This window comes from Primulina eburnea, chromosome 2 (assembly GCF_022965805.1).
Source record: "Primulina eburnea isolate SZY01 chromosome 2, ASM2296580v1, whole genome shotgun sequence".
Classification (NCBI taxonomy): Eukaryota; Viridiplantae; Streptophyta; class Magnoliopsida; order Lamiales; family Gesneriaceae; genus Primulina; species Primulina eburnea.
In genome coordinates, this window is record NC_133102.1 from 32,830,920 (window position 1) to 32,844,213 (window position 13,294).

The 13,294-nt window shown below is 31.6% G+C and overlaps 1 protein-coding gene across 1 annotated transcript; it reads left to right on the plus strand.

Annotated features, from left to right (window-relative positions):
• Positions 1-8,499: 8,499 nt before the first annotated feature.
• LOC140824222 (uncharacterized) lies at positions 8,500-10,737 on the plus strand. Its single transcript, XM_073185818.1, has 3 exons — positions 8,500-8,776; positions 9,295-9,426; positions 9,671-10,737. Exons 1-3 carry the CDS (start codon positions 8,500-8,502, stop codon positions 10,735-10,737), a joined length of 1,476 nt encoding a protein of 491 aa, XP_073041919.1.
• Positions 10,738-13,294: the final 2,557 nt, after the last annotated feature.

Consider the following 13,294-nt stretch of genomic DNA (forward strand, 5'->3'; position numbering starts at 1 on the left):
GTAAAACCAAACAAACATTTAAATGGTACCAATAAATTAATACTATAATATATTCATATATAATAAATCAAGGAATCCAAGTTAAATGGTTGGTAAAACCAAACTAACATTTAAATGGTTCCAAGAATTTAATATTATAATATATTTATATATAATAACTCAAGGCATCCATTTTAAATGGTTGGTAATACCAAACTAACATTTAAATGGTTCCAAGAATTTAGTGTAACATATAGCAACAATAAATCAAAACTCCCACTTATAAGTAGGGTATAAAAATGCTTAAAGAAATAAATATAACATAAACAATAAATAATGATTAAATAATATAAAACATAGATTCTTACCTTATAATAACCTTATTATCATGCCAAGAGCTTCACCTTATCATCTCAACTTTAGGAAGTTAGCTATTCATTATTCAAAGTGTAAAACTTTGAATATGAAATTAACATGCTAATTATATTTAAATGAAGAAATAAAAGAAAAATATAGAGAGAAATATTATGAACTCAAAGATTTGTTCATAGAATGAGGGATATCTCAATACATTACAATGCACCCCTATTTATAGCCAAATTTGGGGAGACAACCACAAATAAAATATTATTTTTTACACATAAGTCTTCATTGGTGTTCCAAGAAATTAATATTATATTGCACATCACTTTTGACAAGCATCTTCTCCGAATTTTCTTCTTCACATAAAATGAAACATGTGGATAATTGAGTTGTCTAGTTGTGGTATTTTTTTCAGAATATTTGACCAAGTAGTTTGAGAGATATGGTCAAAATACTAGAGCATGGTAAAACTGCCACTCCTTCGGTAACTTTAATTGTTGCTTAATTTGATCCCAATTGTGAGAGGATTTTTATCTCATGCTTGCCACCAATATTGTAGATATTAACATCAACTTTCTACAGGTCCAAGAATCATCTTAATCCCATTTGCAACGCCAAGGTTATTCTTGTTTTATCGAACCTGTAAAAATAGTAAAAACTTATAATTACACAACAACTTATATTTTATACAATTTATTATAAAACATATAATATTTAAAAATTTAATAAAACAAAAACTATATATTTATATTATAAAACATTTAATTAATGTACAATTTTTATGTTTATCAGCTATATTAGTCAAAGCTGGCACGATTGACAAGTTAACAAAGGAGAAAGTTTAAGTGATGACTGCCATCACTAAGGGAACTAAAGTGTATTGGAGTCATTTCATATTCCGAATCATGAAAGACATGGTCACCAAGAAAAGTTCTGGATTTGCTGTTCAGATCATCACAATGCTAAAAGATGCTGGTTTCGCTTCTACAAGTGAACAGGATGCTGTTTCAGTAACAATGATTGATGCTGAGAATGTACTCGCTTTGAGGCCCAAGCCAACCGTGGCTGAATTTGATGTCTTGAAAAAGGAGATTGGAGAGACTCTTTCTGAGGCTCTGAAACCTCAACGAAAGATTAAAAGGAAAAGAGTGATCGTCTCTACTGATTCTGATAAAACAGTATCAGAAGAGTCTGCTGCTGATGTTCAACCATCCCTCCCAACTCCAATAAAAAAGAAAGCACGGAATGTTCTTAAAATCAAGAAGACATCAGCAATTTCTGAAATTGAGAAAGTTCCAATTAGACAGGTGTTTCCAGAAGTGGTTCCATCTGCACGATCCACTGCTCCTAGTTCAGCGCAAGCTGCTGCATCTATTCCAGCAACATCTACTGCTTCTACTTTCAGACCAATGTCTGGAATAGTGATTCGAGAACCAACCATGGGGTCTTCTGCATTTCGACCCATTTTGCCTATTTCATCAACCGACAAAGGCAAAAGAAAGATGGTTGAAGAACCATGACTTTTTGGTCTCAGAACAACTTTGACCACAGGTGTTGATCTTCATTTGGCAGAAATAGAAAGCTCTGCCAATGATGACATGAATTTCTTTGACGAGTGGCACAAGGTCCGAATTTTTCATTCTTTTGCTTACTTCAAGAAGAAAGGATCCTATGGGAAAATAATGAACGCTGAGAAGAGGGTCTTTCAGCATGCCAAAACAGAAAATGTAATCGAGGCCTTGCGAGAAGAAGCTACATTCTTAAACAGCTGAAATGTCAGAAGTTGGAATCGGTTATGAAAATTCTTAAATCAAATTTTGATCCTACAATTCCTACTGCTGTTCAGGATCAAAACGTCATTCTGATTCTAACTGACAAATTGAAACAGATGAGTGAGCAACTTTTTGATCAAGAAAAGGGCTTTGGCGAGCCAATTGAATATCAAGTCGGCCTTGTTCCAGACTTTCCACAGATCCAGACAGTTGAGGAACGGACTACAGCTTCACCAAAAGCTTCTGTTCTCAGTACTCCTGTATCACCAACAAGACCTATTCAGTCATCATCTCTTTTATCTGTGCATGAACTGGCTTCAGTTGAAGAAGTCATTGAGTCAATTGTTCCCACGTCCCCTACTACTCAGGAAGCAGTTCCAGCTACTTCATTGCCACCATCACCCTCTCCAACCGCAGAACAACATATGGCAGAATCAGATGCTATATCTCTTTTGCCAAATCTAGAGAACTTTTCTGCTGCTCATCAAGCAGAAATGAAAGCTCTTTTGGATCAGCAATTTGAACCCATAACTGCAGAACAATCAGCTTCACCTACTGCCATTGTTCCAACAGAAGAGAACTTGGTCTCCGACTTGGTTGCTCCTGATAAAGAGATTGTTCCTACAATAATTACTGCTGAACCACCTGTCTCTGCTATTCCAGATGAAAGCTCTGCTGACCCTGGTCCTTCTACTGCTGTGATGGATACCATTTCCCTCAACACCAATCAAGTCTCTACTGCGCTGATTGTCACTGATCCTGTTCAAACTCACACGAACACTCGCGTTGTTGAGATAAGACAATGCTTGCTTGAGCGAACCCCCTCACCTGAATCAGAAACATTCAATTTGGAGTTTCAGATTGACGTTCTGCAAAGGAGCTCAATAACATGTCTGATTTAGTCAAGCGAATGTCCTATGAGAGCTTATCAGAATCTAGTGGTGCTCAGTCCTTCAGAGATCTAATGAGCAAAGAAATATATAACACGACGGAATCCATGGAGAAAATGTATGCTGAAACCATTGTTTTCAGACAAGTTGTAACAAGAAATAATAGTCACATCGTGCTTGCTCAAACTGACATACTAAATCGACTCACCGAGCATGGTGATCTCATTCGATCATTTTCCACCTCCATGGAAGTAATGGATGCCAAGATTGATTCTCAAACTCAATCTCTCACTACTCTCAATGACCGTATTTCTACTCAAGCTCCGTATCTGGAGATGTTAACCAATGGCATTCAAAACTTGTCTGGAAGAATGGATGATCTTATGGCCCATGTGATTGCCGCTGATGCCAAAAAGGGGAAGAAAAACGAAGAGATCCATCTGAAGCAGAACCAAGAAAATCAGAAGCTGAACCTTCAGATATAAGATTTCAGGATCCTCAAGATGAAGAAGTCATTTCCAGGGACATTTGAACTGATTGACAATTTACTGTGTTAATTTCATTGATATTATCCTTTTGCTAACTGATTATCTGTTATTTAACGCTTTCCTACTGTTTAGGTTTTGGCATCACCACAAAGGGGGAAATTGATAGACATGAATTAATTGTGGCGATGAAAATAAAAACCAGCAAACCAACAGCACTCTTTAAGAAAATCAGAAGCTACTGTTCTAGTAAAACAAAAGCAGTAGAAAGGATAGAAAAACAGAATCAGTAGAAGATGTTGCCTTATGTGACTACTTTAAAGGTTACTATTAAAGTTACCAAGTACTAGTATTAATTGCAGCATTAATTATTATACGGAGTGGAGTCATTTAATTCACTTTACCGAGTTTTGTATAAAACAGGTGTAATGCCCAGAACACTGATTGATCATTCTGAATTGATAGATATATTATGAATAATGTACATGGAAATAAGAAGTAAGGAATGAAGAAGTTTGGCTTGAAATATTGAATTCTAGAAATTTAATTCGAAGCCATATCGCCCCTGCAGTCTAGAACACCATCGCACCCGCGGTGCATGACAGGAAATAAGATTTTTATTCGAAGCAGGACCGCACCTGCGGTAGTTACATGACCGCACCCGCGGTCGATGCATTATGGAAAATAAAAATTCTGCCGAAGCCATAGCGCACCCGCGCTCCTAGCGTTACCGCACCCGCGGTCATACTTCCGAGAAATCCACCTTTGTTCTTATGTTGACACATGGCCTGAGGTATAAATACTTAGTGCTGATTCACCCTTTCATCGTTTCAGAACTGAGAATCGAGAGACTCTATTAGAATTCCTCAAGTTTCCTTCAAGGGTTGAGGTAAGATATTTTAAGATTTAGCCATCCGAATTTAGTTTCGATTTCGGTTTTGAACTCCTTGTATCAAGGGCTTCAAAAGGGTATATGTTTTGTCAAATTCCAGCATGTTTTGATTCATATGTGTTGGGAGAATTATGATTTAAGTTAAGAAATATGTTCTTATGATTACAAGGATGGTAGATTTGAAACCGGAACGAAGAAATGATATCGTATGCAATTCCTATGAATTTCAGCATGGTTTATGAATAGTTGGAGCATAATTGTTGTGTTAGATTGATATTGTGGTGGATTATGAATGAGAATAATTGAGGATTAAGGTGTGTATTGACCGGTATTGAGAATTTACGTCGTTATGCCGTCAAAATCTATACCGAGATTGATTATTGATAGTGTTGGTATTAACTAGAGTTAGTAATTGATCGTGTATTTATTATACATTTCCATTTCAGATTGTTTCACTTCACTTCGACATCGAGACCCCGACATCGATAACGAGTGATCAAGAAAGGTATAGTACATGTTTTGTTTGGGGAATTACGACTCAAAGGAGATCACATTTGAGTTTCCCAACCAAAATCACATACTTGTTTTATTGTTTATATCTAGATATGATTATGATTGTTTATAGATTTGTTTATAGAACTTGTATACAAATCTTGCTATGCTTTGTTTACAGATCATGTGGCATTGCATTAGAATAATTATGCTTGTTTACAGATTGTGTATTCATGCATTAAGATAGGACAGTCTGGAGATCAGGCAGACTACTAGACGTTCGGCGATATCACAGCTTAGGGGAAGATCACCGCCCCTATTGTAGACGCGGATACAGATCAGGCCGAAGTCTAGGAATAAGACGGTCAGCACCTCGATTGGGAGGGTAGGTGACAGACAGTGTCGTCTTATTCACAATGGGATCCCTAGAGTTCTAGTCGAGTCGCGTCTAGACATGATTAGACTCGCATTGCATGATTATATATGAATGACATTCATATTAGCATGTTTCATATTTTAGATTGTTTGAATGCATGTATACATGTTTATACTGGGATTTGTTCTCACCGGTTTTCCGGCTGTTGTTATGTCTGTATGTGTGCATAACAACAGGTGGGGCAGGATCTGGGTCGAGACAGAGATGATCGTGTTAGCGTGGAGATCACGGGCGTAGCAAATGGACCAGTGGTTGTCTTTTATTATGTACTGTCTTTTAATACTGGTTAGTTGAGGACATACAGAATAAGACATGTATTGTGTTTGTATGTTGTAAATTTAATAAAGAACTTATGCTTGTTTAATTACATTTGATTAAGTGTAAAAGCGAAAAATTTGACCCACATTTTAGAATAACGATCCATTTAATCTCAAGAAAAAGAATTAGAGCCCGGGTCCCCACAACAGGATTGATTGTTTTATAGCTTTTCTGTAGGAACTTTTTTTGGTAATAAAGCTGACTCTATCAGAAATCTGAAGACATCTTCTGATCATAAACGTTGAACTCAGTCGCTTATATATACATGGAACAAACCCTTACAAAAAAGAAGAACGCTACGCATAATATCTTTTCAAGGATCAACGCTATTTCACTCAACGAGACAATCTCGAAATTCCTTGATAACTTTGAGTTCAACACAAAGAAAAGTAGCACACGCTTCATAGCAAATATCTGATCTTTTGAAGATCATCTTGTGCTACTGATTCTTGCACTCTTCACAATCTTTTACAACACTTATACTTTATCAGGAAGAGCTTGTAATCTGAAAAGAGTTTTTTCAGAACTTTGTGTATCACGTTCTTTTTGAGTCGAGTAACTAAGAGTTTCAGTAGGCAAAGGTGTAAGTCCTTTTGAAGTGGGTGTGTACAAGAGTTGTACTGTAATATCCAAAGTCTTTTAGTTATACCTTCTGGAAACAGGAGAAGTGGAGACGTAGAAGATTTCATCTTCGAACTTCCATAAACAACTACTGCCTACTGTTATTATTGTCTTTCACTTACTTCATCAGATTGTTTTCCCACCTATAATTGTAATCTAGGTGAAGGTATACGCAACAAGATAAACTATTATCTCTAACAGGATTTTAGTACCTCAAGAAAAGAAAGGAAAAACGAGTAGAGTTTATTCACCCCCCCCTCGAAACTCAACTTCGATCCTCAACACACATTTCGACCCATAATACGTTGCATCAAATTATGGATACACACTTTGAAAACTAACTTAATTATTTGAAATTTATAAATTAAGATTTATTAAAACTCTCCATTTTTTAATTTTTTCGTGGTTTCAAGGTTTGACAATTGCAAAAAATATCGAAAAATGGAGCTTTAAATAATTAAGTTATTTTTTTATTCTTCATTTTTTTTGTATACTGTTATCACAAAAAATTCAAAATTTAAACATGTAACATTTATTTTCTAAAAACTTTTTATTTTTTCATTAATTAATCATTTAGAAACAATCGGACTACTAAATTTAAATTTATAAACACATGAAACATAATTATCTTATTTGAAAAAATAATTCATATCTAAGTTTTTTAAATTTAAATTTTTATCATGGTTATATGTTTTCAACCTAATTATCAAGTTGGCAAGTTGAACTGTTTAGTCGGATCGATTTTAGTTTAGTAAAAACACGAAAAATAATTATATTATTTAATTAAAATTTGATTATCATGTTTGTAAACATCAATAATTTTATTATGATTATATGTTTTTAATCTTTATAATTTTTTTGTATTGTCAACAGAAAATTTGGATTTCAGACCAAGAACATCTCAACGATGTAGCTTAGATGATTCAGTTAAGAAGATGATTTTTACAAGATCAAGATCTCCTTAATGTGATATCATAAATGGTATAATATTTTTGATTCAACCAGATAATATTTTATGTTTTTCATTTCTTTTTAATATTAGTTTGTGCACTAGTGCATTAAGTCAATTGTATGCAAATTTTACTTCTCAAATATTTTCCAACTCATCCACAAAACTTTCAGTGATAATTGACCTAACAAATGATGATGATTTTCATCTCTCTTCTTTTACGACCGATCAAAGAGTGAAAACATCGTTTGGTAAAATGAAGTTTGTTTCTCACTTTAATTCCCAAAAAATAATTTTTTTGTCCTGTTCGTAATCAAATGTGTATTTTTTTCTTTTTTTTTATTTTTTTTGTGTTCGAACTTGTGATAAAATACAAATGAATTTTTTGATCATGTTCCATCGAGAGACATGTCACGGATTATAAAAATATATACAATTAATTTTCTTTTTTGGCATTTTATAAATCTTTTCAATTTATCATAGTAATTAATTTTATTGTATGTGTTAAATTTTATGTATATTTATTTCGTTACACCAATAATTAAAATGGTTTTGCAGCTGACATATCTGTTCCAGTACCTATAAGCTTAACAACCATATCAGAGAATCGACAAAATTGCCATAATCAGTTACAAATTATTTCAGTGCCATCAATCGGTAAGATTATATTTTTTTTGTTTCTATCTATTTGTAAATAATTTTTTTTAAAGTTTTTCATTTTGTTTTTCAAATATCAATTTTTTATTTTACTAATATATGTTTGATTGCTAAACTCTATTCATAGATTATTGGGATATAGGCGATACATCGTACAAATGTGAGTTTTGTAGTGCGATGTTCTGGTATGAAGAGAGGTTGTATCCAAATAATAAATCTCAGAGTCCTAAGTACTCTTTATGTTGTATCCAAGGAAAAATACAACTTTCATTTTTGAAGAAACCACCTCAAATATTATATGATTTATTGTATGGAACGAGCGACAAGAGCAAACACTTCTGTGAAAACATCCGATCATACAATAACATGTTTTGCTTCACGTTGATGGGAGGAAAGATAGATTCATGTCTAAATCAAGGCAGCTCTCCTCCAGTTTTTAAAATTCATGGTCAAAATTATCATTTAATCGGAAGCTTACTTCCATGTCAAGGTGTATCCCCTAAGTTTGCTCAGCTATACATTTACGACACAGAAAATGAAATTTCAAATTGGATTTCTGCTGTCAGGTATATCTACAAAATATATCTATATTACTTTGTCATTTATGAATCAGTTCACACAAACTAAATTAAATTACTTCTCATGATGCACGGTCCATGTGGAGAGGCAAGAAAGAAATCCCCATGCATGTCTGATGGACGTTGCACAAAGAATTTTCCGAAAAAGTTTGTTGAAGTGACATCAATTGATGAGGATGGATACTTAGTCTATAGACGCAGAGATAATGAACGAACATTTTTGAAGAATGGTGTTAATCTAGATAACAGTTTTGTTGTTCCTCATAATCGTTATTTGTTGATTAAGGACGCTCATATTAATGTCGAATGGTGTAACCAATCTTTGTTCAAGTATATTTGTTCAAGTATATTTGTTCCTCATAAGCGATCAAATATTTGTTCAAGTATATAAATAAAGGACATGATCGTGTGATTGCATCATTTTATCAAAGCTCGGATAATGACAATTTTGGAAAAACTGTTGATGAAGTCAATATGTACTATGACTGCAGATACATTTCCCCGTGTGAGGCGGCGTGGAGAATTTTTTGATTTGAGATTCAATACAAAGACCCACCTGTTGAGCGTTTGAGCTTTCATCTTCCGAATGAACAAAATATTATTTTTTCTGATATTGATCAAATTGATACTGTTCTTGAACGACCTACTGTTAATCAAAGCATGTTTCTTGCATGGATGGAGGCTAATAAGAAATATCCAGAGGCAAGAGAATTAACATATGCTGAATTTCCAATGAATTTTGTTTGGAAAAGAGATACACGAGAATTTGTTCCTAGAAAACAGAGATTTTCAATTGGACGTATTTTTTATGGTCCTCCGGGTTGTGGTGATATGCACTATTTAAGATGTCTACTCAATGTAGTTCGTGGTGCCACGTGCTATGATGATATATCTATTGTCAACGACGTTCAATACCGTTCATTTCGTGATGCTTGCTATGCATTAGGGCTGTTGAATGATGATAAAGAGTACATTGATGGCATCGTTGAGGCAAGTCATTGGGCTTCAGCCCAATCCTTGAGAGTTTTATTTGCTACTCTATTGTAATCAGACAGTATCAGTCGACCTGAAGTAGTTTGAGAGTCCTGTTGGACATATTTATCGGATGATATTTTATACAAACAACGTAACTTGCTGCAACATCAAGGTATGCACCAATATTTCATTGTATTTTTATGATTTATTATATTTTTGCAAGCTTAAAGCATTTATATATTTTAAATTAATTTCTTTTATAGAATTGGAATTGAATGAGGATGAAATTAAAAGTCATGCGTTGGTGGAAATTGAGAAACTATTGCGAAGCTATGGAAAGAGTTTACGTGGATTTCAATCAATGCCATTTCCAAGTGATGAATATTTTCAGTCTTCACAAAATAGCCTAATACATGATGAGATGCGGTTTGATAGAAGAGTTCTGTTCAGAGAACATCATAATCTCCTAAATAATTTGAACGATCAACAACGCCAAGTATATAATACGATTATGGCTGTTGTTGATTCAAATACGGGAGGGATTTTCTTTGTATATGGATATGGAGGTATTGGAAAAACATTTATTTGGAAAACTATGTCTGCATGCTTGAGATCAAATGGAGAAATTGTTTTGAACGTGGCATCCAGTGGTATAGCATCTCTTCTAATTCCTGGTGGAAGAACTGCTCATTCTCGCTTTTCAATTCCATTTAATCCTACTGAGGAATCGACATGCAATATCAAGCAAGGAAGTCCTCTTGCAGAACTTATAGTAAAATCTAAAGTTATGATTTGGGATGAAGCTCCAATGACGCACAAGTTTTGTTTTGAAGCTCTGGATAAAAGTATGAAAGATATAATGAGATTCGTCAATCCTTCAAGCCTTCATATGCCTTTTGGAGGAAAAACAGTTGTTTTCGGCGGTGATTTTAGACAAATATTGCCTGTTATTCCAAAAGATATTAGACATGATATTGTTCTTGCCACTATTAATTCATCGTACCTTTGGAGACATTGCAAAATTTTGAGATTGACGAAAAACATGAGACTGCAGAATTTGGGTTGTGATCAAGAATATGCTGAAATGAAAAAATTTTCGGATTGGATTGCTACTTTAGGAGATGGAAAAATTGGAGAAGCAAATGAAGGTTATGCAACAATTGATATTCCATATGAGCTTTTGCTGAAAGATTACAATGATCCTATTGCAACAATTGTTGAGAGCACATATCTGTTGTTTCCAAATAATGTCAGTGATGCAACATATTTCGAGAAAAGAGCTATATTGGCCCTGATTCTTGATGTCGTTCAGTCAGTAATGAATACATGATTTCAATGAACCATTTAGAGGGAAGATTGTATTTGAGTTCTGATACAACGTGTTATTCTGATAAAAATAGTGACTTATTACATGATGTGCATACCCCCGAGTTCTTAAATGCAATAAGGTGTTCTGGAGTACCAAATCACGAGTTAAACTTAAAGGTAGGAACTCCGGTTATGTTGCTATGGAACATAGATCATTCTCTTGGACTATGCAATGGAACTAGATTGACTTTGACAAGACATGGAAATCATGTTTTGGAAGGAAATATTCTAACTGGAACTAATGCAGGTCATAAAGTTATTATTCCAAGTTGTCATTGACTCTTTCTGATCCAAGACTTCCTTTCAAATTCCAACGAAGACAATTTCCTTTGATTGTATCATATGCAATGACAATCAACAAAAGTCAGGGGCAGTCTTTATCTCATGTAGGACTTCTTTTGAAAAAACTAGTTTTCAGTCATGGTAAGTTGTATGTCGCTGTATCTAGAGTTACAAACCCTAAAGTTCTAAAAATTTTGATATGTGATAATGATAGTAGCAAAAAAAATTCAACGACAAATGTTGTATTTAAAGAAATTTTTCATAATATGTGAAGAAATTTGTTTCTTAATTATCTAATTTATAAGCATTTGTATTTTGTATATTTAAATTCTATAAAATTTAGCATAGTAATTAATTTCATCCCGTGCATCGCACGGGTTAGATACTAATATATATAAAAGCAGAGTTGTTGCTATATTTAGTAAGTTCCCGCAAAAATTATTACTAAATAAGGAAATAAAAAAAGAAAAATTATTTCCTAATATATTTAATAATATTACAATTTTCAATAACATTAATGAGTTCTCTTTTCAAAGTTTCTTTTTGAAATTTCTATGCCTATTGGATAACATAATTTGAAATATTTGATAATTGATAATTAATATGTAGTTAATTAAAGTATGAAAATTAATAAAATTGTCGTAAAACATTTCAAATTCTTTTTCAAATTTCCGTTAAAATTGAATTTCTTGAAAATATAAATTTCATTTTAATTTCAAATTTAAATCTAAATATCTTGAAAAAATAAATAACATTAAAATATATGACATATGTTTCATCACATGATTTAATATCTTGGTTCTACCACACGGTTTGTACCAACGAGGTTGTGCGGATTATAATTTGATTGAAACAATTAATTTTAAAAATGATAATTCTAATAAAAGAAATATATATTATTAATCTCGAAATAGGTGAACTGCAATAAATGATTGAAAACAATTAATTTTATGCGATTTTTATTGATATTTTTGTAATAAAGAGTGATCTTTTTCTTTTAAAAAAAATTCAAATGTGAATTGAATAAATTTGAAAATATAAACTTCAATTATTGTTTGAATTGATTATATAAATTCCTTTATTAGTTGAAATTTGATTTTAATTCATTTTTATATCAATTGAAATGTAATCTATGAATTATGTGTTTTTTTTTATGTTATTTTTTCAAATTGAAACTGAACTCAATGGAAAACATAAAATATTTCTAAATCATTCAAAAATACATTTAACGCTTAAACTCTGATTAGTTCGTTGATACGATCTACCAGCATATGGAAACTACAGAAATTCAAGTTTAAAATATATTTTTCATTATCAAAATTTTATTATTTTTTTTCATATATTTTATTTTTTGATTTAAGGGTAATATTTATATTTTCTTTATTTTATATGGTTTACACGCGTACACGCATATATATATATATATATATATATATAAAAAGTTTTTTTCATATCTGGAAAGTTTTTCTCAAAAATAGTAGTTATAAAAAAATAACATTATTAATGTATTCACATACCACATTAATATTTGAAACAAATAGGAAATAAATACGTAGTTAAATGTGAATTTTTTTTCAAATTATTTTTTAAAATTCAAATTTAAATTTGATATTTTTTGAAATTATAAACTAAAATTAAGTATCTGTATTGATTATATTATTCTATTTAATTTTGATTATGGTTTTAAGTTGTGTGTTACTTTTATAGAATTTATTTTACTTCTTTCTATCATACTAAATAAAATATAAAAGATTTTATATAATATTATGTTTTTTCAATTTTTTTGAAAGAATGTTAGTAAATTGTTGTTATTATTGTTATGTATAGAACTTTAAAATATGTATTTTAATAGAAATTTAATATAAATATTTTTAACATATCCAAAAAATAATTAATTTTTTAATCAAAATTTATTCATATAATAAATGACAAAAAATGTGGATTTTTTTAAAAAAAATGTTTATTTATTCTTTAAAATTCTGATAAACAAAATAATATAATTTTTTTAAATATTTTTATTTTCTTTTTATTTATAGCACTTCCACTTAACCAAGATAATAAGTCAATTTGACGACAAAATATTGTTATCATCATTTGAGTGTTATTTCAAATAACATTAATATTTTGATATAATAATTTTTGATAATAATATTTAAAATTTAAATATATTCATTATATTAAATAAATAATTTTAAATCATTATTCAAAAACTAATACTTACTAATTTTAATCATTAG

Excerpts from the sequence above, each read along its gene's own strand:
- LOC140824222 (XM_073185818.1), top strand. The coding sequence starts at position 8,500 with ATGCACGGTCCATGTGGAGAGGCAAGAAAGAAATCCCCATGCATGTCT. Across the intron at positions 8,777-9,294 it reads GTTCAAGTATATTTGTTCAA|TTCGTGGTGCCACGTGCTAT; the intron begins GTATATTTGTTC and ends TACTCAATGTAG. Across the intron at positions 9,427-9,670 it reads TGATGGCATCGTTGAGGCAA|AATTGGAATTGAATGAGGAT; the intron begins GTCATTGGGCTT and ends TTTCTTTTATAG.